This window comes from Oculina patagonica, chromosome 6 (genome assembly GCF_052425735.1).
Source record: "Oculina patagonica isolate OP01 chromosome 6, crgOcupat, whole genome shotgun sequence".
Lineage (NCBI taxonomy): Eukaryota > Metazoa > Cnidaria > Anthozoa > Scleractinia > Oculinidae > Oculina > Oculina patagonica.
The window spans coordinates 8,078,273-8,104,103 of NC_135763.1; the positions used below are offsets into that span (position 1 = coordinate 8,078,273).

At 36.4% G+C, this 25,831-nt stretch overlaps 1 protein-coding gene across 5 annotated transcripts in view; it reads left to right on the forward strand.

Moving 5' to 3' along the window:
• Positions 1 to 25,831, forward strand: part of LOC144658471 (gamma-aminobutyric acid type B receptor subunit 1-like) — a 31,372-nt gene that overhangs the window by 3,253 nt on the left and 2,288 nt on the right. For 2 of the 5 annotated variants that reach the window (XM_078518882.1, XM_078518881.1), the window contains exons 3-16: positions 1,368 to 1,445; positions 11,587 to 11,870; positions 12,291 to 12,428; positions 18,317 to 18,487; positions 19,010 to 19,114; positions 19,685 to 19,750; positions 20,081 to 20,266; positions 20,932 to 21,168; positions 22,097 to 22,160; positions 22,732 to 22,812; positions 23,175 to 23,325; positions 23,525 to 23,654; positions 24,056 to 24,163; positions 24,719 to 24,847. In XM_078518882.1, coding sequence (XP_078375008.1) covers positions 11,604 to 11,870; positions 12,291 to 12,428; positions 18,317 to 18,487; positions 19,010 to 19,114; positions 19,685 to 19,750; positions 20,081 to 20,266; positions 20,932 to 21,168; positions 22,097 to 22,160; positions 22,732 to 22,812; positions 23,175 to 23,325; positions 23,525 to 23,654; positions 24,056 to 24,163; positions 24,719 to 24,847 — 1,833 coding nt within the window. In that variant the 5' untranslated portion in view covers positions 1,368 to 1,445; positions 11,587 to 11,603. Of the gene's footprint in view, positions 1 to 1,367; positions 1,446 to 4,629; positions 4,716 to 7,052; positions 7,164 to 9,894; positions 10,041 to 11,586; positions 11,871 to 12,290; positions 12,429 to 18,316; positions 18,488 to 19,009; positions 19,115 to 19,684; positions 19,751 to 20,080; positions 20,267 to 20,931; positions 21,169 to 22,096; positions 22,161 to 22,731; positions 22,813 to 23,174; positions 23,326 to 23,524; positions 23,655 to 24,055; positions 24,164 to 24,718; positions 24,848 to 25,831 lie in introns of those variants that run through there. The other 3 variants (XM_078518884.1, XM_078518885.1, XM_078518883.1) reach the window with 3 other exon arrangements.

Sequence of the window (25,831 nt, forward strand, 5' to 3'; positions counted from 1 at the left end):
TTATGTCCCGCGGCTACCTGTGTGAAGTCAAAAGTCAAAACATTTTCAAAAACTTTTATCCCACTCGAAAGTGTACCGCCAAGTGACGTCACATGTATGCTTTCCATGCAATACAGACAGTTTTCTTTTTTTTTTGTTACTTAAAGCATATTTTTTTCTTTAAATAAAAATAGGCCGAAAGCCAGCAGTGTAAGCTTCATTCTCGAAGCTTCGCTATCGATCGAGTTGAGTTGTTTGAGTAAATAAGTACAGCAAAATTTTCAGCTCAGCTCAACATCTAAACTTCGTACATTTTTTCATTCATTTGTTTTTATTATCCTTGGACACAAAAGGCTAATATCGAATAACTGCTTCAGTTCTGTACATAATTTTTTACGGAGTCAAATACAGCAGAAATTAAAAGTTAGAGTCCAGAAGTTTAAATAATCAAAATCATAATTTTTCATACTAAATTAGAGGGTAAATGAAATACAAACAAATTGAAATTGCGAAAAAAAAAAATACGCAAACTCTCAAGGGGGATCCCAATTTGAATTACTTATCGATGCTATTGTGTTTTCAAATCCTTATGAAAAAATATTGTTAATTGACGTTAGCAGACACATTCAAAACGTGATCCCTTTTGTTTTACAGCACGATTTATGAAACGCTAATGCAAAGCTTTGTGTCCGCAATGTTTACTCGACAAGTAGCTTTTGACCAGATGTTTTTTAGTAACACACTTCGCTAAGATGGTATCTTACAAGTTCTGAGCGGGAAAATTTACAAACACTACCATTCTACATCCAACGATTTCCTTATTTATCAATCTGAGGCAAAGTTGCTCGTCGCTAAAGGTTAGTAAGATAAATTGTGCAATCGATACGCGATATGCCATTCAGGTTTGTCATGAATTTCAATGGATCTGTCTTTTTAAGACCGGTATCTAAACACGACTACATGTACAAAATGACGCACGGAAATACTTAGAATTTGGGTTACATGTAATAACAGAGGAACCATATATAGAAGTAATGTACTTAACGAACCTCCATGGGCGGCCAAGTGAACATGAACTATAATTACTTATTCCACACAAAACCATGTTTGATGTAAGATACATTAAGATATTTCTCTTTTTGAGGCGAAGGCTTTGCTAAGATGGCGGCCTCTTTACACTGAAAGTGTTTGTTAAAGCGGCTTCGAAAGATTTATTTTGACCAATCGCCGATAGTTGTTTTACCTTGTGTGTAATTTAGTCTTGTATTGACGGTACATTATCACGATAGGTAGCACCTATAAAACGGGTGTTTCGCTCAGATATCAATCAGTGTCATATGCGATTTACATAGACCTAACTGTTAGAAATTTGGTACTTTTCGTTGCAGCGGTGAAAACGGCTACTGATGAATACCTTGTGGTGATGCCTCATTAATCGTGCGACAAATCCATGGATATACTCTGAGGTAAATATTTTGTGAAATATTTTCTTTCCTTTAAGCTGTGCTATTTAGATTTATTTCACACAGTGTTGCTTCAAATGAAATAAATAACAAGAACAAACTGCAATGTCAATATACGTCCTTTGAATAAAAACGGAATACAAGTTTTCTATCAACCTTATGGAGTTACAGCCAAAGACTAACACATATAAAGTTCTATATTGCGTTTCCTTGTGTATTATTAATAATGAATAAATGAAAATGAATTTCGACTTGTTTGCATCAAAACACAGAAAAAAAAATCACAAAATTGTGACCTTGCTAACTGGGACAAACCGTCAATGTCAACCCAGTGAGTAATTCAAACAAAAGACAAACGTCTGATTCAATTCTATTCCACACAAAAAAAACCACTTGCAATAAAACACAAAGAAATGTTTGTTGTTAAAATTAATCCTCACTCAATTCTTTTCGAACAAATTTCATTAACATAAAACGAAAGAAATGGACTCACTCTTATGAATTTCATTTGAGAGATTTTATTTAGAGATTAGATGAATTACTTTGGTTACATCTTATTCACGATGCAATCGTAATAAAAACGTTTTATGATGTTTAAATAAAATGCAAGTCTCTGCATAAAATTTAAGACTAGACCTCAAGAGGTTTAACTTTTTGGGTATTGAATTGTACGGTCTTTTTCTAACAGTAATTAAAAGTTCTCTCTTGTTATTCATCGGAAATTAAAAAAACAAATCAGGTACATATTAAATTTCAATTCTTAGAGCAATTTCATGTAGAAGATAGACACACTAAATTGAAATGCCCAAACTCCTTACGGATGTAATGACTTAGACTTATTGCAGCTGTCGACCAGAAGGACGAAATCCAAATAACTTCTTTTATTTTGAAAACACAATTTAAATTAGGAACGCCTGACCACCTTCAGGTAGAATTAGTCAGATCTGATTGACATACTATATTACTTTTTAGAGATGAAATTAGGAACTTCATCAAAGAAATAGATTTTTTAGAGATTTCTAAAATATTAGTAAAATTGCAAAATAGAAAGAATAAGTCTAGGAATACCAGGTCGCTTTTTTTGTACTAAAAAAACAACTCCCACCAAAAGAAGGTTATACTTATATCGATTTTCAAGGATTTAATATTTTTTCTTCATACTACGTATATCAGGTAAGTTGAGAAAACCTTTTTGAACTACCATGATAGTTTTGTTTGTATATAACCGTCAAAATGTTTTACATTGTCAATGGCCTTCGCTCGGCCTATATTAAAATCAACAGAACATAACCAACATTCGGAACTCCGCGTAATGATCCACCATTTAAAGGGACACTGTCAAGGGGATTTTTCTGCTTTTTAGTAAAAAGTTCTAAACTTGGCAAAGTTATCTAGCCTGCGTTGCAGCCGGAGGTGTCACAAAATCCTGGATACAGGCCAGTTCGTCTGCAACTCAGGCTAAAGTTATTTTGTTCATACATGAAATGCAACTAGAACAGAAAGGTGAAGATATAAAGCTCATTGTGTAGAAGGAAGATGGGAGCTGTTGTAAGTTTTTTAGCTGTTTTCAAGGCCCCTAGGGCAGAGTTGAAAAAACCAGTCTGACTTTTTCAAGTTGGGATCAAAAGTTCCAGATAACATTACATAAATGTCAATTGTTTATAACTTCAGTTAACTGGCATATAACTTTGAACAAAACTGAACCACTATTCTTAGATTTCTATGTACGTCTTTAGGCACTAACATTTTTGAAGTGAAGCTCTTGACAGGGTTCTTTTTATTACAATTTGAAATGCTAAGGAAATGATTCTTCAGGATCTCAAATCGTGTCACCTCGACGTTGTTTGCATGCGAATTCACCATCAGTGAACACTAATATTGCAAATATCAATGATTGCGTGCATGTGAAATGCGAATAGTGACGGTGTTTGCGTTTGATTTTTCACGCCACTAATTTCTCATACGTCATGAGGGTGTTTATATGGAGGAGAGTTGTCCCTGTGGGGGTTCCCTCCTCCGGCCCCCCGGGTGGTTTTTTTTGGGCCTGAGAATGTTTTGGCGGCGTGGAATACCAAGCGAAAAATTGGTCACGTTTGACATTTAACAACCAAAAAATGGTAAATCATTTCAGAATCATTGGAGTTAGTTTTAATTGGTATAATTCGCAAGCCCTACTTTTGCCAGACTGGACACCGTTATCACTGTTTGTTGTTGTGATGTCCGGCAAACTTCAAAAGAACAAACAAAATGCAAACAGCTATTGTGTTTTGTGTACGGTCAAGACCAAGACATGCGAACTAGACAATGACTTTGTCAAGCTATTCACTATGCCCTTAGCAACCATTCGATAGCTACTGCGCACATTCGGTTGCCCGGCACCGCTATGTCCCCTCTTTCAGTCGTGTAACAAAGGGAGTTTCTTCCCCCCCCCCCCTGCCACGAACAAAAGTTTTTCCACCTGGCCCCGAGGCCAAGGCAACACGGAAATGGCATATTAAAAACAATAGTGCAATGAATGGGATATCCTGCTAAACAGGGGCATCTGCAAGTGAATTCTGGTCATAAATCATACTGTTTTAAAATTGAAATTTTGATGAGTCTGGCGCCGCTGGATATTCACATTAAGAAGCTTCTGTAAGGTAAATATTGACTTTTAATTTGTGGTTGTGGGTTTCTAAAGTTTGTGGCATCATTTTGGAACCATAATTAATACAACTTTTGTAGTTAGCAATTTAACTTATACAAATTTCGCATTCAATAAATTCGTGTTATATTTTCAGTCAAAACTGACCTTTTTTTGAAAATAATATTTATTTAGTTTGCTCTGGAAATGAGGCAAAATTTATGTAGATTATTAATAGAATAAATGAATTAGAATATGAGATATTACAAATAGCACTCTTTAAGACAACTCCAGCAAATGTTGTGCTGCTTGCTCTAAACTCATGGTGAGTAATCTCATCTTTACAGAAACCTGTTTCAATGAAACATGCTTCCCACAAACGGAGCCGGGCTTTAATTAAAGGTCTTTTGCCAATAACACACGTCTTTTCAGAGAAAAACCACACGGTAAACAATTCATTTGCAAAGTGGGCACTAATGACCTTTGTTTGTTTAGTATTCAAAAATACGTTGATCGTGGAATCATAAATTCACGATCATGTTGTTTTCTTCTAAGAATGTCTCCGAAAAGGTGTCGCCGATGTTTAAGTAGTCGGCGTTAGGGAGCTATATCTTAACGTTCTCTTAATCAGCCTCTGACTTCGTTACCAAGTAAGTACAAACCTAACGAAATGACGAATGAAGAATGTATGTGTTTTGTATTATTTTAAATTTAAATTTTGAACGTAGATTATGTTTTGAATTCAAACTTGATTTTTAAAGCACTGTATTTTGGTCATGTTTTTCAAGATTTCGTGGCGCCATAATCTCGTGACAGACAACGAAGTGCCGCAAAATAATTGAAAAACGTTTTGAGAACTTGAAACAAATGCAATCGGAGGGTATCTTGTAGTGACACATGTTTAACGACTTAACTTTAGTCTCGGGCTTTGCCAAATTTTTTTTTATCTAGATTCACAAAGGAGAGGCCATGTTACTTGGTCGAGGAAACTTTTGGATCTCCTAAATTATTTATTGGTTTTTCCAATGTAAAAAATGATTGCTACCGGCCTAGTGTCTTTTCTGAGCTTTCAACATCGCCACGCTGTCTCAATCTCAATCTGCCTAATTTAATATCAGTATTTAATTTCCTGTCACGTTTTCGGTTTTAAAGCTAAGACGCTACTTGTCGAAAGGCGCCAGTGAGACCTATAGGATTACTTAATAACATCTTACAGAGGACAATCTTTATGGAGACTCGTATTCAAATTCAAATGAAAAAACTTTTCAGCTTGTGTGTGATATAAAAAGCCAAAGACGGCGAAATGGTGTTCGTTTTATAGATACTTTGTTATGTTTTTAAACTTCACTTCACCGAAAGAACATTTGAACCATTTTTCCTAGATAAATGGAACTATTAAAGTGAAGTAATGTAATGCAAAAGTAAAGGTTTCATTTCACAGACAGACTGTTAATATAATTCACTTATGACGTCTTGGCCCTCTATAGAACAAAATAATATAAAAAATTATAAATTATATATAGTGTATAATCATGCAGTAACTACTGTCAGATATCACTTTAAAATTGCTAGAAAAATTCAAATAAGCTAGTGTTTGTAACTACACTTTAAACATCAAGGTGTCGGGACAATTTTCTGTTTAGTAAAGTTTATATATGTTACGCTTGATAATTTTTAAATTAGTCTAATTTGTTAAATGATTCATTTTATTTTATGTTTTTATATATAACCAATTTTGAAAGTGCTTTAGAATATTTTCTAGTTTTAACGCTGTACAAATGTATTTCTCATCATCATCATCGTCGTCGTCGTCGTTGTCGTCATTATCATCATCATTATTATTATTATTATTATTATTATTATTATTATTATTATTATTATTATTACGCTTAAAACTAGACACTGAATCCACTTTACAAACTGGCTGTCGTTTAGTTTTTGCCGATAAAAATGTTTTAACAAGAAGTGAAAACGAAAAACATATTAGTATAACTTGTCCCGGCAGCAATATACTAATAAGGCAGAAAGTGGCTTTCCTCCTGCACAGTTTTAACAGGGTATTCACAATTTCTTTCAGAAAAGATAATTAAGGTTGCCATTTATTGACACTAAAAAACACAACTTGAAATCAGGTGTTTTGCAGACAATATGTATTGTTGCCAAAAATAGCCAAGGAAGCCAATGTAGGAAAACATAGCCAAAAATACAAAAGTTTTCCGTCAAAAGTATGTTTTGAAATATTGGTTTCAAATATTTCCCACGTGAGTTCTGATGCGTAATTTAATCATTATTTTTCTCAACTCGTGTATAAATGCCCTGAAATAAATTTGAAAAAGGCAGTTCTTGGACCAGCTGAGTGTATATTGATTTATTCAGTATTCAGTATATAAATACCCTTCACACTGCACGGCCTAATAGCATGATAAGAAAAGTGGGTAAAATAGTTGATTGACGTTTTAAAAGTACGAAACTCGATAAGCGCACGTTGAATGTAAATTGTGATGACAAACATTAACATCATCATCGAGGTGTCGAGTAAGTATTGAACACTGATCAAATATTAAAAACAAACAAGCGGAAGTTTTACTGAAATACTCAAAACTTCTGAAATTTACTTGCTTGATTTTTGAACGTCTTGGTAAACAATAACTTAATTTGTTTTGAAGTTTTGTTCTTTACATATGACGTCAAGTACAATTAGCGATGGTTTCTTCCAGTTGAAATTACGACGTAAATGGGAAATTATATAATAATAATAATAATAATAATAATAATAATAATAATAATAATAATAATATTTGAGTTAGTTATATGCACTTTCTGAGTCAATATATATTAATCAATCTTAAAGCTGACAGTAAGTGGCAAATGGCGTAAAAGAATCATTCAATTCATATTCCATTTCAAATATTGATCACCAAAAAGGCTATCGAGTAATGATGCTGGTTCTATGCATGACACCTGCCAAATTTTCATTTGCGCTTTGAATAAACGAGAACACAGTGTAACGTTCCTGTCAGTTTCCTACAAGACAACTGAAGAGGAATTCTCAGGCAGGATCATTGTGCTGTCATTCAGAGAAGACGGAAATAGAAATTGTAAGTTTTTTGATATTATAATGACTTACACGAACTGACGAAAGGTTTAATGGGTCATAATCTCCTTTTGGAAGGAAAATAGGTACGGTTTAGAATAAAGCAAGTTTAATATTCAATGAAGAATTGCACTTTATGGAACTTCAACTTATAAGGGTATTTGCCATTACCAACTGGAGTGTCATTTAGGGAAATTTGAAATACACGACAAGACAACAAGAAAACATCTGGAAAGCAGACGGAAACTGAAAAAAACCCTGAAGAAAAATAGAATGGATGTCTTAAAGTTAGTGCATAAAAGCATTTTAACGCGAAATTGTTTCATTGCTTTTGACATAAGAATTTTTGCTACCGATTTTCAATGAAATTACTGCATCGCGTATTATCTAGTCCTTATTAATGTCTTACGCGCATACCTAATTGAGATTCGTTTATATGAAAACAAGTTTGGGCTCTGGGAAAGCTCTTGAAACTTATATAAGCAAGAAGAAAAATAATTTAAGATAAAAAATGATAATTTAAGATCGATCTGTTGCAGTTCTTTCTTATAATGAATCTCGGTGAACTCAAGTCCACTATTTTTATACTCTTTAAATTCAAAGTGATGAAAAGGGTGGATGAGCACCATCTAACTTTTTACAAGCAGTTTAATTCGTAATTTTTATGGAAGCAGGTGTAAAGAATAATCAATCAACTTGGCGATATTTTTACCAATTTTCAGATCCGGCATTTTAAAGACTGATATAGATGGCAATCAGTGAAAAAAATGAGGAAAATTTAAATTTCGATGTGTGGAACGAAATGTATAAGAATTTAAATGGAAATGCTGTTCGAGTTTAAAGTATATGATAAACCGCATTTAAATTATGAGGGTTTGCGTGATGATTGTTTGAAGACCTTTCAAAACAAAGATGTTACACACGTAATGCTGTAGGTGTAAATAGGGCTAATGGAGGAGCGTAATTAGAGTATAAATTAGGCTATTAAGTGGTAAAGTGGTCAAGTGGCTGCAATGGGATGAAGTCTGTTTTGATGCCAAATCAAAGGGCCCTTGGAGCCAGCTCACTCTTGTAATGGCTGATCTGCATTTTTCGGGGGGAAGGGGGTTGGGGAATTGAAAATATACTGGTACAGCCCCCATTGTAAAGTCAAAATGAAGCTCAGATACGCATGTGAAAAGAAATCAAATCTTTGTATAGTGTAATAAATTAATTAACATCAAATCACAATTTCAAACCTTCTAAAAAGTGCAACGTGGATCAAGATGCCGAGCTGTTCACTTTCACATGTGTACCTGAGCTTCAAGGATGTTATTTTTGAAATTACTAAGGGGGGGGGGGAGGGGTAGCATGTAAAATTTCTTCCGTTCTACAACCTTCGTCTCAAAATTTTTGTCCACGCAGCGCTCTACAACTTTTGTCCACACGTACTTCACTCTAATATCTCATTCTTAATAATTTATAATAATAATTTAATGCTTATTCGGCGCAAATTAGCATGAAGATATGCTCAAATGCGCCTTTCATCAAATTAATTAAAAACCTAAAATGAGAATTAGCTAAAAATAGAAGTCGAAAAAAAGGCGATATGCACGTAACACTGAAAGCGGCTATGAAAAGAAAAGGAAAGAAAAGAAAAGAAAACGAGCTGTCAGTTGTAGGAGATTAGAATTTTACAGTCGGGTTACAGCTGCTTTGTTTTACACTTCAAAGGGAAAAAACTGTTTTCCGTTTATTTGTCCAGGCCAGTTAAATAATTTCAGGTCTCTTATGAGACCTTTTTTTAAGCTTTCTAAAGAACTAAATAGAATATAGGTAGCTTCACTGCTTAGTTGACACTACATTTTTCATGCGTGAGAAGAATTCATTTACAGTTTTCTTGCACCTTTTCCATTTTTTTTTTAAAAAGCGAATTAATTATTGCTAATTTTGTGAACTGCTAATAGAGACGAACAGTTGGCATCTTTCAGGTAAAACTAAATAGTTTTGTTGGCTTCCTTTTAACAACTCGTATTCAGCACCATGCTGTTAACTTCACTTCAAATAACCGAACGTCGTTTTAAAATTTTCAAGCAAGCTTGTAACAACAGTTTACCGTAAACATCAACGCATCAGGACGTTTTCTGTTCCGTTGGCTCTGAATTTACTTAACGAATGTTTTTTTGTTCAGTTTTTGTCAATAAAAATGTTTCACCAAGCAAGCAGATACAAAACTGACCCTATTAGAATAAACTCTCCCGACAGCAACGAACTAATAACACTTTCTGGCTCCACGGTTGCAACAGGGAGTCTGTCATTATTTTAGAATAGGTAATTAAGGTTGCTATTCATTGTCACTAAAAATACAACTTGGAGTCAGGTGTTTTACAGACAATTTAGGCAAAAATAGCAAAAATTCTACAACTTTTACAACTTTTTGTCACAGTTTCTTCTCCGCTTGAGGTCTGGCGGGAAATTATGTCGTAGTTATTTCCAACTTGTGTTTGTGTGATCTGAGATTAATTGGAGAAAGACAGTTCAATTAAAACGACGAACGACGAGAAAATCTTCAGAGCGAAATTATTAAAGTTATAATTAAAATTATTGTGCAAATAGAAAGTTGGATATGAGGTAATTACATGCAGTTTTTGAGTCCTTTAATCGGAAGGTGACAGTAAGTGGCAAATGGCTTAAAAGCATAATTCAATTCATATTCAACTTGAAATATTGATGATCGAAAAAGTTATAATGATGCTGGGTCTATGCATGACATCTGCCAAAATTTCATGATTGCTTTGAATAAACAAGACCACAGTGAAACGCTCCTATTTTACTACAATACAAAGAGGAACTTCTCAGGGAGGATCTGTGTGTTGCCATTCAGAGTGAGAACGGAAATTGTGTAAGTTTGCAATATTATAATCAGTCATTGGCCAAAGATTCTGACTCAAGTTAAACCGATTGATAGTCATCCCTTGGTAAATAGGTAGGCACGGTTAAGAACAGAACACGTAAAACATTCAATGGACATTGAATGTCACGTTATACAACTTCAACTTATAACAGTTAAAGAGTATTTCTGATTACCATTGGACCTTCATTTGAAGAAATTCAAAAGACAAGGCAAGACAATTCAAGAAAACACGAAAACATCTGGAAAACAGACAAGCACTTTATCACAAAAAAGGTTTTAAAAAAGTCTTACGATCTGTATATAAAAGCTGTTTAACAGAAAAACTGCTTCTTTAGTTTTGTCAAAAGCATTTTTCCTACCGATTTTCGATGAAGTTGCTTGCGTGATACACAGCTCTTATAATGCATTATGCGCTTGCTTAATTGAGGATTCGTTTCTTACGAAAACAAGCTGTGCTCCTAGGATACCTTTTAAAATAACATCGGAAAGGAAAAGATACTTTAAGATCTTCAAGATTTTTTATAGTAACCAAAATGAAACCTTGCCTTCATTTTTTGGTGAACTAAAGACCGTTTTTATACTTTTTTTTTATTCCAAGTTGCGTTAAAAAGGGTGCACGATCATCATATAAATTGCACAAACAATATATTTAAATTTTCATGGGGCAGGTGGGAAGAGTAACCAATCAGCTAAGGGATATTTTTTCCGAGTTTTACAAGATCCAGTATTTTAAAGTCTGAATTATTGAAAAATTGCATGGAAGATTTATTTTTCGAGCTGTGGAAAGAAATGTTTTAAAGTTTAAAGTATGTTATTAACCTCTTTGAGAAAATGAGAATTTGCATTATGATTGTTTGAAGACGGGTAACTTTAGAACGGAGAGGTTACTGTATACGTAATGATGCATGCGTAAACAGGGCTTGTCAATGGGCCAGCTGATTGTATTAGACTTCTTATAACTAAACTTTCGTAATTAATTGTGCCTTTAATTGTAGCGACAGTCGTTTTTGTATTCATTTGTTTTTTCGTTTATTCACAACAAAGCAACACCTTCATGTCGTATAATTATGCCAATATTTTGGCTACATTATTTATAAAGATGAACAGCAAATGCTGATAAAAACTAAAGGAAATCTGTCTTGCTTGTTTTGCATTCATGAAATTTGTCCAGAATTCAAAAAACCATGTGCAAGTGAAAATATGTTGGAGCGCCACGTATTAAAAAAATGCTCTTTATTCGGGGTAGAAAAACATAGAACCCATTGCTTTAATCACGTTACATGAGTGAAACGAGAAACATTCAATAATTAATATGTAGATTATTCGAAGGTATTCAGAAAAATTGGAAAATAGGATCATATGAAAAAAAGCAAAACGGTGTGATTTTTATTTCTTTGCCGACGAATTTTAAGACAATTGCGTTTTTTGTGACCGCGTAAAAAATTCCAGCCATCCTTGGCAGTTAACTTCCTTCCACTTAAAAACTAAAATGACTCCGTTTGAGACTAACTCAAAATGTTTTAAAATTTCCTAGACCACAGCTCTAGTAAAATGAAGAGATCGACGGAAGACAGGATAGCGAGCCAATTGCTTTCGTTGTTAATTTGTTTTGCTTTGCTGACTTTAACTGCAAAATGTGACAACTCCACGTCCAAAATCGACCTCTACATTGGTGGATTCTTCGCTAAAAACATCAAAGATGGCGGCTGGAGCTCAGCAGCTCTTATTCCTGCTTTAGAAATGGCGCTTGATCACGTGAACAATGATTCAAACATTCTAGTGGACTACCAGCTGAAATATGTGTGGCGAGATTCAAAGGTATGCAATGTGTGTGACGTCATTTGAGAAATATGCAAAACAGCTCATGGCACAATTCACCTGGAAGAAAGTTACGAGTTCTTCCCACACTGGTCAGACGGTCTATCACTGAGCTACAGGAGGCTCGTGGGGGCTAGGCCATATAACTAACTTCAAATATAACAAACATATAGGATTAGTATTGATCATGACATCTTAAAATTTCTCACAACTAAACAACTAAATAATATATTTTTTCCCATATGAAGGTTACATATACTTTATTACGACTAGTAAAATCTGGTATCAATTAGACCTTGTAAGGTGAAGAGGTCAGAGGATCCATTGCGAATGGGACCTTTTTGGGATATACTTGGAGAAACGTTCTCTTCCAAAGGGCAGCAAGAAGCTTTACGCAATTTGTTCTTGTTTTTGTTTAAGTGCGAAAGCGGAGCAGGTATTCGAGCCATGTTAGAGATGATTGACACAAAACCGCACAAGATCGTTTTCTTGGGTCCCGGATGTTCAGTAGCAACCGCGCCTGTTGCAGAGGCCGCGCCGTACTGGCAAGCAGTGCAGGTAAGTTAACAAAATATGAAAGGAGTCTGACTCTTGGTTGTGCCTAAATAGGACCGCTCAGAGGGACAGCCGAGAAGTACTGGAGATGACTTTCCGACTCGGCTGGCTCTCGAAAATTTCTCGGTAAATCCAATATGGCGTCTCATTCTTGACTTGTTTTGTGGCTACAAACTCGCATCGAGGAGGAAGGAAGATAATACGAAGAAAAGTATGTTTTTTTTTTTTAAATATGCTAGGTTGGAAATCGGATTTCACGAGCACTTAGAGGCTCGTTTGGAAAGCATTCGTTCTACTATATAGAAATGAGATCATTTCGCGTGTAGGATAGAGCTAACTTGTGTCCCTCTGACCGGTACTATGTAAGAAGGTAGTACCGCTCAGAGGGTCGAACTTCATATATAAGTATATTATCTCCGTAAAGTCTTGCTTGGATTTTTTTTAAACAATCACAGGCTTTGCTGTTTAGGTGTCTGCTAGATCAGAGATTATTAGAACATTATTGGATATAAAATTTATTTATTGTGTTGTTGTCCCTCTGACCGGTACTATGTAAGAAGGTAGTACCGCTCAGAGGGTCACACTTCATATATAAGTATATAACTTCCTTAAGGTTTTGCGTAGAATTTTTTTAAACAATTACAGGCTTTGCTGTTTAGGTGTCTCCTAGATCAGAGATTATTAGAACATTTTTGGATATAAAATTTTTTTATTGTGTTGTTGTCCCTCTGAACGGTACTATGTAAGAAGGTAGTACCGCTCAGAAGGTCACACCTCATATACAAGTCTATGACCTCCATTTAGTCTACAGTCACATTGGCTTTTCTGTTTAGGTTTTTGCTACTTAAGATCAGAAACTCATAAGTGTGTCTGTTTTAAATTGTTGACTTGCCCCCCTAACTGGTACTATGTAAGAACATAAAACTGTTCAGAGGGTCACACTTCATATACATTAGTGTATGACATATAGTTAATGGATTGCTATTACACAGAAGATTGCTCTTATGAAATGTTTCCACTGTCAACTGTCATGTATTATTTTATTAGAGGCAATTTTGCATAAGTTGTCTCTTGATCTGTATTCCCAGGGCAGGGATGTCATTCTTAATTAAAAAAGATACCATCAGTAAATGGAAAGATTGTGTTTGTAGATTATTTAAATGTGTCGGCAATTGTGAATGGTTATTACCGGTAATACCTGAGCAAAGTTTGGAGTTGCTCCCCTGTTGATAAGTTCTGCAAACTGAAAAAATTATGTCATTTAACTCAAGTCGACACTGATTTAGCCTCCAAATTTTAGTGATGAGCTTAGAGACATTTTTCATTGCAATACGTTGCATCTGATATAAATAACAACCCAGAAACAAGAACAGACTGTCTTGCCATGCACACAAATACGCCACAGTCATCCTGGTTGTGCTGTTTTGGTACATTCTGTTCATTAAAATTGCAATGAAATCCTGTCAGTGAAGTGTTCATTTGGCTGTTTGTGTAGAGAAGTATTGTTCTGCATCAAAGTCTTATTCTGTAATTCAGGTACCTACTATTATACAATGGGTGCCTGAATGATGTAATTTTTATTATTTGTGTTAATAAATGTCTATTTTTCACCGAAGGGTGTTCTCCTTTTCATCCCTTTTTCCTTCACAAAACTCCTAGTTGATAAATAGCTTTTTTTTTTCTTTTTTCAATCAATTATGCAAAAAAAAAAAACTTGCCGGGAAGTTTCTACCTCAGGTAAGTATGCCGCCATGTGGGAGTTATTATATAAATAGACTACCAATACAACTCTTTGTTTCAGAGAGGCTTGGGTGTTTCACCAACCAAATACAACTATTCGATGCGACTATTAGATTTTGAAAGATACTTTTACCCCCTTTTTGTCTCTGTGGAAAGCACCAAAACCCAAATAGCACCAAAACATTTCCCTGAAAGGTTCTTTTGCCTTACTCCACCCCCTGTTAGGAGTACAAATTGTCACAACTATCGACCCAAGAATGTGTATCGAAGACATTAATTTATGTACAGAGAACAAAATGACAGATTGCAAAGAGAATGAAACTACTCAGCGAGACAATTAAAGGTATATTGTTTACGTTTACGTTCTCTGGACTGGAATTTCTGACATAAATAAAATGAATAAAAAAACTACGACACTGACCTTTTGCCCCAAATCTTTTGTCCACTGGCCCTGCAACAAATTTGCTGATTGTGTCCTTTTCATATTCACTGATCACCCGATTCAGTTCTTCTTGGGGACTGGTCTGGTAAATATATGTAATTCCCACAAGTAGCTTCTCCATGGGGGGGGGGGGGGAGAGAAAAATCATTTGCCCAAAAGTGACTTGGATGGGGTCTATTATTGGCCACAAAATACACCAGAAAGACTGTAAGTCCCAAAAATGACTAAGATGGGTCTATAATTGGCCACAAAATAGACTATAATGGGTTAGGGTTCTGATATGGTAGCAGCATAATTATACTGAGCAAAAATTGACCCAAGTAACTCCAGCTCTTCCATGGCCAGTTATATTTACTTGCACATAATTTGGCTTTTTTCTATTTATTTATAAATGTGTTTTATATGGTATCTTTGTATTGATCAATTGAAAGATTAATCCATCTGCAAAATTAACACCTAGTAAAACGTAAGACAGGAAAATTGTTATCTGCAGTTATGGCAAGGATGCCTGGGGAAGTCCACTGAAACTTTATTTCACCACTTTTGAAGACATCAGCATGCTCTTCCCTCTCTCTCTCTCTCCTTACCTTCAAATATTTTATGCACCTACAGCCCCTCCTCCACCTTGAAATTCCAATTTAACTTTTTATATTTAATTAATTGATTGGTTTTTGATAACAGCCCTCCCCCCCCTCCCCCCCCCCCCTCAGGAATTTTTGAGTCTAATGCTTGCGTGCGCTTTGCGCATGCGCATTAGACTCTTTGTTATATGAAAAAAGCTGTTAGCAATCCCAAGGGAATGGTTCGGGATCGATAATCGTTCGCTGTAATGTAGAAAACAATGATCAGCTGCAAGAACGGACTCCGTACGGACACGCACGATTAGTTTCAATTAAAAACAGCCAATCAGCGACACGTGTTCCCACGCATAATTAAAAGTTCTTTCTCAAGTCACGATTATTCAACACTTGAACAGGACGAAATAATTTTCCAGTTAAGACATTTGTAAGCTTTTTGTGAAAATAAATCTTCGTTTTCAGTTCAGTTAAGCACTTGTGTTTTCGTCTTGCTTAAAAAACAAGACGTCTTTGAGAAAAAATATTTCGACGGCGACTCGCGTTTATTTACACAATGCGACCAAATATTTATTTTGTTTTAAAAAATAGAAAACTTTACCTCGGTTTTTGTATTTAAGTCATTCGAATTTTGACCAATTTTTTCTTTACAGTGCAAACAAAAACCTTCAAAAATAAAAGATGTACATGGATAAATGTAAATCAAGTTACGCGACTAAATCAAAATGCGTTTGTTTGGCCGCTTTGCAGTATTACACTGTCCCGGCCTTTGCCATACACTGAAATCGAATTTCATGCTTTTACGACTCTCAGAGATCTAAAGTTCTTCTTACAGCTAGAAAAATCATAAAATGGTTACATTGATATGGAAGTGATGATTCGCGAAATTTGTACATCATGATAAACAGTCTTCGCTCCTGTGTATGGTAGCTCGATAATAATTGCCTAGTTTCCAGCGTTCAAAAGGTCATCATTATATTGACGTGAGCATTTACACCCGTTTTTAGGAAAATCTGTCACTAAGTGCTTACAGTACAATGGAGTAACAGTCACTATTTCAAGTGCTTTTATTGCAAAATCTGTTTCAAGAGTCATCATCAAAATGGTGAAAAATCTGAAAGAAAACGATGTGAAGTTCTTCAACCCTTGTTGTAATGAACATGCTTTTTGTAAATCGTCACGCAATCTTGTCCAAATGTTTAATCGTTTCTGCTTTTACGGACAATACGGAAGAAGTAACATCAACTCCTGTTCATACTTTAAATTTTGTGAAGCATATAACATTTATGACTGTTTCGTTTTCATCCATAATCATCCACGATGCCCCTAGCTTGCTATAAGCATTTTAAATTAAACTCCCGAACACAAACCTCTAACCAATTTTAACCGGCTTACGAAAACCGCGCAATCTGTATCACTATGCCATACGGCATTAGACTCATGTCACCCTTGGTGACCTATTTTTATTACTTTGTGGTGGAGGAGTATAGAGATTTTTTAAGGTAATATACTTGTCAGGGAACTGGGAAATTATAAAAATTATACCATGGAATAAAACAAATGACCAAAGTTTAATCTCTTTATATTTCTCTTTATATTTCAAAGCATATTTGTGTCATTTAAACAGCCAATAGGCCATTTCCGAGTTACCCTTCGCCTCTGTTTCAAAACGAGTCTAAGTGTGAAACCATTCATATGAAAATGAGTTTCACCTACAGGTCCATTTTCATGCAAATCAAACTCATTTTCATTTGAATGGTTTCGCAGGTAGACTCGTTTTGAAACAGAGGGAAAGGGTAACTTGGAAATGGTCTATTAAGTTTAAATGCAGGTTATGACCCCAGGTGATAATATTTTTCATCATAGTGCCACCCTGAGAAAAAAAGACAACAATCAGAAACAGCAAAGCCTGAGATTGTTTAATAAAATTCCAAGCAAACTTTAAAGAGTTTATATACTTGTGAAGTGTGACCCTCTGAGCGGTACTACCTTCTTACATAGTACCGGTCAGAGGGACAACAACACAATAAATAAATTTTATATCCAAAAATGTTCTAATAATCTCTGATCTAGGAGACACCTAAACAGCAAAGCCTGTAATTGTTTAAAAAAATTCTACGCAAGACCTTAAGGAAGTTATATACTTATATATGAAGTGTGACCCTCTGAGCGGTACTACCTTCTTACATAGTACCGGTCAGAGGGACAACAACACAATAAATAAATTTTATATCCAATAATGTTCTAATAATCTCTGATCTAGCAGACACCTAAACAGCAAAGCCTGTGATTGTTTAAAAAAAATCCAAGCAAGACTTTACGGAGATAATATACTTATATATGAAGTTCGACCCTCTGAGCGGTACTACCTTCTTACATAGTACCGGTCAGAGGGACACAAGTTAGCTCTATCCTACACGCGAAATGATCTCATTTCTATATAGTAGAACGAATGCTTTTCAAACGAGCCTCTAAGTGCTCGTGAAATCCGATTTCCAACCTAGCATATTTAAAAAAAAACCATACTTTTCTTCGTATTATCTTCCTTCCTCCTCGATGCGAGTTTGTAGCCACAAAACAAGTCAAGAATGAGACGCCATATTGGATTTACCGAGAAATTTCCGAGAGCCAGCCGAGTCGGAAAGTCATCTCCAGTACTTCTCGGCTGTCCCTCTGAGCGGTCCTATTTAGGCACAACCCTGACTCTTCAAGAAAATAAGTTCAGTGAATTGTAATGCATGTTTTCCAGCCTTATGCTGATTAACGCGTCAAAGCGTTTGTGAAATTTATATTCATTTCGTGTATACAGGGCCGTAGCCAGAAAAAAAAAAATGATCGAGGCAATGTCCGTGTTAAATTATTGGGCATAGAAAGCCATTGGCAAATACATTCATATGGTTTTCTAGAACTTAAAAGTGATATGGGTTCAATCAGTATGAAATAGTAATGTATAGTTTTAGATTTAAAAGTTAAACATGTCAGTATGAAACTGTTATGATCAGTAGCAGTCTCTCCATTCAAGAAAACTGATTGATATCAATAAGTAGTTATGGTTAAACTGTATGGAACGAAAAAACTTACTATATTGATGGTAACTATTACATGGGATAGATTTTACTTTTGGATTTTCTTAGATCGGATACAGCACATCGTCGCCGTCATTTTCAGACAAGGAGAAGTTTCCCCTTTATTTTAGAACCAGCACATCAGAAACGATGGAAAACCCATCCAGAGTGGCGTTACTCAAAGAATTTAACTGGAAAAAGGTCGCCCTTATTGTGCAAAACCTGGATATTTATGTGTTGGTAAGAGATTTAAATCTTTTGACTCCCACAATAAAGTAAGTTAATTCACATCTACATTTTGACCATGTCTTCCCACAAAGGCCGCACTGAACTCCATAGCACTGAACACTGGATTGGGTGTTTTAAAGATATCCCGTGATCGTACGGAAGTTAGCACTTGGGACTATCCCTTTACAAAAACTACTGATAATCTTGAGTTAAAATCATTTTCCTATTTATTTGAGGAGAAGGTCGAGGGGGAGTATTGCTACTTTCCTCTTGGGATCAGATTTCATTTTATCACCGGCTACAATTCTCCAGTACCTATTTTCAAGATGGCCTGGATGGAAATAGCCCAAGACGGCATTCAGAAAACAGCAAGTGCCTCATGAATGGAGATTTTGTCAGCGCATTCTCAGAAATAGATATATGAAATAAAATGTGTGGTAATAAGTAAATATGTCGTGCTCTACATAAAGAGAGGTTCCATTTTAACGCTTTATTTATTTATTTATTTATTTATTTATTTATTTTTTTCAATAGACGAAAGAGGAACTCATACCAATGTTAGAGGAGTCAAATATAACCATAATTGCAGCAGAAAGTTTTAAAAATGACCCATCCTCTTCAGTCAAGTATTTGCTGAAGGTAAAATTAAAAACCACGCATATCATTTAAGAGACTTGAGATGTAGTCCTAAAATCTGTTCTGAATATATTTAATATTGAAAGAGAAAACTGTTAAAGTACTGCTATTATTAAAGAACTAGTTTTGAGCAAAAGGAACAAGCAACAATGATTTTGTGTATAACTGTTATAAGATTAGGATAAATTCACAAGAAAATTAGAAATTGTGCACTTTTTGCCGATTCCTATAACTGGGTTCACAAACATTTCGTAAACAGTTCACAAACGCTTCTTATAGTATGAATAATATAGAAGCAAACTTTGAAGCTTGTTATTGACTCTGTTAACACACAAAAATAGAAAAAAAATTATCAACTGTACGCAGCAAACACAAAAATTGTCACTTAAACCTAGAAAAGCCGAACTGAAAGCGGCAAACGCGGGGCGTTTTGCAGTTCGCGGGAAAAAAATTGATCTACTTTTAAAATAGAAACTAGCTCTGCCATATAAATTAGATGACAGCCAATATTTTGTTAACTAGGTGTCCTGTCAAATTTTTGTAACTGAAATTTTTCTTTCCTGTTAAATACAGGAAAGAGACGCAAGAATCATCATTGGCTTGATGTATGAGGACATGTTCAGAAAAGCTATGTGCACTGTGAGTATCAACTTAACTGTGAAATTAATACGATCAGTCGGGGCAGTAAGTACCAGTGAACGGCGAATTCCGGTCTACGAGACCGGACTGCGCCCGCAGTATTTGCCTCCAAGTTGCTAAGCAACAGATCATTTCATGATGCAACGACAACATTCGAAGCACTGTTGGGAGTGCTCACCGCATTGGAATGGAACATATAAAAATCTGAACCTTAATACGTGCTTTAAAGTTGTTTTGCCTAAAACATGTAAAAAAAACACAAGCAATACAAATTTGAAAGTCAGTATTCGGAACTTTTCAATTTTCAAATGAATGCATTTTATCCATCAGGCCTACGAAGAAGGAGTTTATGGAAGCAAGTATGTGTGGATAATAGTTGGCTGGTACAATGACGACTGGTGGACAAAAACAGACGTAAGGTGCAAGGGAGAACACATGCTAGAAGCAGCTGCTAACATGATAGAGACTCTTCCGCTGCCTCTGAGCACATCACGACAACCCACAATATCGAATAGGGTATGTTTTGTAAGAATTCCAAGAGAACTACAGTCAACTCTTTCTAAAACAGACACCGTCGGGACCGGCTCCAACTGCAGTAAAGAGAGGTGTCCGTCATAGGGAGAGACAGTAAAATGATGAAAAACGGAGGGACGGGACCAACACCCGAGGGTCCGCTAAGATAGAGTTGACTGTACTCACGAAATTTTATACTTCGACAGGAAAGAAATTGACCACAGTAAAAGCGATACAGCAACTAGGAACAATCACGCCAGTTTGCAGCTTTGTCAGTCATTTGGCAAACGGTGCAAACGCGCTGCCAAATACAGTATTTGATTAAAATGCAACGTTAAATGGTTTCCACAAAAAACTAAAATTTCAGGCTTTTTTAAGTAATGATCTCTGATTGAAAAGATATTTTTCTGACCCAAATTTGAGGGGAAAAAGATGGGAGATGAGCAGATATATATTCCGCGCAGTCTCGTTTGGCAGATTTCCATGCATCAAACCGAGTCCCCAATCAGGGAGCTCCGCAGGAACAACTTACAAATGTGCGAGAAAACAAAGAACGCAACTGTAGGCTAATTAAATCCCTCGAGTTTAATCAGTGAAATATTTTTCCAGGAATGTTATAGCTTTGAAAATTTCAATGTTTTAAAGTTGAATTTTCTCTCTGTTTGCAGACTGCCCTGCAACTCAAGTCAGAATACGAGGAGCGGCTTCGACGTCACAACTACACTTACAACATGTACGCGGCCTTCACTTATGACGCCGCCTGGAGCATCGCCCTTATGTTGAACAAGTCCATCCCTTTACTTCGAGAAAGGAACAAAACCTTGGAAACCATGAATTACCGCGACAAAGAGGGAGCTATGATAATGAGGGATATTCTATTTCGCACAGACTTCTGGGGAATGTCGGTATGTGCGTTGTTTTTGTGAAGTCATTTCCGCCATAATGGTTGGCAATTTTAACTTCTTTCGTTAGTTCCGTCAAACATAGATGGGAATGTTCTACTATCAACTGTCGATGCAATTACTGACGTTACAACAGGAATATTTAGACTACTTTCCCACGTCTTTTTAAAGGATTGATTTTAGTCTGGTAATCTATTAAACAATAGCAGGTTTCTGAGCATTGCCAAGTGACTAGGGGTATTTTAATTTTCCAATTCTAGTACCATGATCGCAGGATTACCCCCAGCAGTAAATTCGCCGGTACCCATTCATACACCTGTTTGGAGAAAGCAATATGACTGTAATGTGTCTTGCCAATTGCAAAGAACAGAACACAGTGTTCCGGTCAGGGCCGAGTTTGCACCGTTTGATTCGAGGTCTAGCGCACTAGTCGTAGGTCACCGCGCCTACCAAAACGACTTTAAAAGCAACCTCCACTTTTAGGACAAGTTGACGTTGATTTGTTCGAAATAATGCATAAATTCCAGATTTCACGGGACAGGGGAGAAAAAACATTTAATAGCAATAAAAAAGAGTGGTAAGATTATCGCTTTTAAATTTCCCATGCGCCGCCATTTTGGATTTTATGACGTGTAATGGTTGCCGCTATTGTTAGAAAGCAGAGAATTTATTGTTTGGAACAATGGGGCAACCATTACACGTCATAAAATCCACAAATTCTTTTCTATTATTTATTGCTATTAAATGCTATTTCTCCCTTGTCCGGTAAAATTTGGAATTTAGGCATTGTTTCAAACTATTCGACGTCAACTTGCCGTAAGAGTGGAGGTTCCTTTAAGGTCAATTTTAATAAAACTGAAAAAACTGTATCAAGTGTCTTGGAACTCTAATCCCGTAAGAAGCTGATGTGGATGCTGCTAACTGTTTGCAGGGCCACGTGACGTTTGACCAAAATGGGAACAGAGAGACTGTTGTGCAAATTTCTCAGAACAAACGTGAGTAGAGCTAGATAAAGTCAATCCTTGGCATAAATATCACATAGTTTTTATTTGTTGTTGTTTCGCTACAGTAAACGTAGTTTGTCTGTGTGTTTGCCTGCACAGAAGAATTTAACAGAACGTTACCTTTAATAGTATGTAAACCCGCTTTGTATGGAAAATTAGTGCAACAAGGAAAAATTGAACCTAATAAGATAATTTAACCAAGAGTTTTTTACTGGCCATTGTTCACTGACAAAACGCCCTGCCGCCTTATAGAACTATACCGTGCATTATGAGCTTAAAAAAGGCTCCTATCTTGCTTGCTTGCTTGCTTGCTTAGATACGTACATCCCTTTTTTACTTACTTACTTACTGACTGACTGACTGACTGACTGACTGACTGACTGACTGACTGACTGACAGACTGACTGGCTGATTGACTGACTTACTGACAGTGACTGACTGACTGGCTGGCTGACTGACTTGCTTGCTTACTTACTCGTTTACTAAATCTTCCTCCAAATCAAGAGTGTTTCAGCCTGTAGAACTAGGTCTCAATTAGTCAGGATAATTTTTTACATTTTAGGTGGTAGAAAGAAAGTTGTTGCTACGTTTGATGTCCGTGACGAAAAACTAAAACAATATAACGACAGCTTTGAGTGGGAAGGTAAGATGTGAAGTAATGTTTCAGTTCTCTTTCACTTCGAACTGAATTTTGTGTCAATCATTTTGTTATGGTAGTACCACATCCTGGCCTATGTAAAAGCTTTCGTGACAATATTTAAATTAAAAAAAAACTGGACAGCAACACAATCGTAATAAAAGCTCATCTAGCGTGTTTGTGTAGAAATATGCCAAAGACGCGAAATTTCGAAATTAGTGAAGATAAAACTTTGTTTTTTTTTTTTTTTTTTTTTTTTTTTTGGGGGGGGGGGGTGGGGGGATTCTATTCTTTCTGTAACACAATGATTGAAATAAGTTTAAGAAAAGAAATGAATTTGAGCTTATCGGTTTATTTGCTTCTCACAGGGGGTCGTGTCCCAGTAGACGGTGTCATAATAACTCAGAAACTATATGAAGAAAGCATTGAAACAACTGTAGTTTTTTACGTGCTGGCTGGTGCGGGAATGCTGTTCTGCTTGTTTTGCCTTCTCCTTAACTTCGTCTATCGAAAGCACAGGTAAATATCCTGACAAATAACAGTAAGGTGCCTTGCTTAAACGGAGCACAAGAATTAATAACTTCCACAGAAATTAATTGTAGAAGTTAAAACAATCGTTTTTGTTATGGTTCATATGTCATTAGTATGTTGGCATTATTGACATCATATCTTGTATTCCACTGACCTCTGGTGGGAATTCTTGTTTTTTTCTATGCAGGTTCATCAGAATGTCATCTCCAAAGTTTAACAATATAACTGTGGTGGGATGTCTGTTGTCTTACGTGGAAGTGTTTTTATCAACATACTGCAGCTCCGCCTCAGCGACACACGATCTTTCTCTTTGTTACGTAAGAGCCAGCCATGTGAATGTTGGTACAAGTGGCTGTTTAAGAAAGAAACTTGCATTCTGCCATGTTAAATCATTCAAATATTTTGTTCATATCAGCTTGTTATTCTGTGAAACTAATTTTAGGGAGTTACATTGTATAACTTTGAATTAGGCGCAGCTTTAGTTTAACTGTACCAGTAAAAGCTAATAGAATCCGTCAGTTCGTAATTTAATTTCTGTCTGAATTAGCTATGACTTCTTGTGGTTAAGAGTCTCCTTGCTCTTGTGTGCTCCTACATAAAAACGACATTTATCGTTTCCGGTCCCATTGAAACGCTTCCCGCTTTTATACATTTTATTGCTATTGATGATGTTTTCACTAAAAATCTTCCCATATATGACACTTTTTATAATTTTTAGATTAACGCCTGCCTTCTCTCCACTGGTTTCACATTGGCATTTGGTGGCATTTTTGTCAAAACCTGGAGAGTTTACAAAATATTCACAAATAACCAGATGAAAAGAGAGGTGAGCGACCATAAAGTTCTATATAATTTTCGTTCGTCATCATTCAGATTTTTTCTGTTTTCCTACCCCCTCCATCATCATCACCATTCTCATCATCATCATCATCATCATCATCATCGTCATCATCATCATTACCTTTAGCAGCAGCATTAGCGTCATCATCATCATCAGCAGCAGCAGCAGCAGCAGCAGCAGCAACAACAGCAACAGCAGCGCATCATAAGTGGAAACGTCAGCAGTGACATAATTATCTTTAGCATCACCACATACATAATCTTCATCTTGAATTCTTTACTTATGGGCGGGTTCAAACCACGTCTTTCGTACATTGTTTTCGGCTCATATTGTGTTTTTTTTTTTGATAAAAATATGTACGCACAGTGCATCACTCCATCCATGCGAATTGTAAGAGGTAGCCTAGAAATGCTGAAGTGCGATCACACTAGCATCGTATGAATCGGTAGTAGTTTCACTTTAAGAAGCCCTGTGCTACGCACAGTGATGAGCCGGCAGGCTATAGTCATCGTAATGCGGGATATTTTCTTTTCGTTGCAGATTGGCAAGCTAAGTAACATCAGCCTTTTTCTAAGGCTATGTGCTGGTTGGTTTATAGATGTCATCATTTTGTCAACTTGGGCAGCTATTGATCCAATAATGATAAAGCTCATGATGGTTGACGAGGAGGTTAGATGAGATGAGATGTGGTTTTGTTTTGCTATCTTTTAATTGTTTATAGTGTTACGGGCCAGGCTTTCTATCATCATGCGAAAAGCGCCTTATTTACCTTATTAACTACCGGTATATATTAATTGACCTTCTCTTCAACGGTCACCAATGGGAGGCACGATGGCCTAATGGTTAGCGCGCTGGGCTCCGGATCGAGCGGTCTCGGTTCAAGACCTGGCCGGGGTCACTGTGTTACTTTACTTTTATTTAGACACGGTAAGGATTAAAGCTATAAGTTTGTGGGGCCGTGTATTCCCGATCGAATTGGAATTTGGAAGTGTCGGTTTTTGTGGAGGGAGGAAAACCGGAGAACCCGGAGAAAAACCCTCGGAGCAAGGACGAGAACCAACAACAAACTCAACCCACATATGACACCGGGCCGGAATCGAACCCGGGCCACATTGGTGGGAGGCGAGCGCTCTCACCACTGCGCCATCCCTGCTCCCCGGGGTCACTGTGTTGTGTTCTTGGGCAAGAGGATTTTATACTCTCATAGTGTCTTTCTTCACCCAGGTGTGTAAATGGGTACCAACGAATTTACTGCTGGGGGGTAACCCTGCGATGGACTAGCATCCCATCCAGTGGGGAGTAGAAATACTCCTAGTCGCTTCATGCTACGGAAACCGGGATAAGCTCCGTATGCAGACTTCACCTTTACCTCATTTACAACGGTCACCAGGGGCAGAATTTACCGGCCGTTGTAGAGAAGTGGACTTTGCAGGGAGGTTTCGACATAAAGGGTAAAATCTTAGATCGGCGTATGGTCATGATGAAACATTAGTCTTTATATATGTAAAGAGGTGAAAATAGTAAGTAGGTGGCCGTTCGGCTGACTGTTTGTGTGTGTTAAGGGCCATCGCTCCAGGTGGAGCATAGGCCATTGACAACAGCTCGCACGCGAGCTTGACCTTAGCCTTTTTTGGCTGACTGTACTCTACTCAA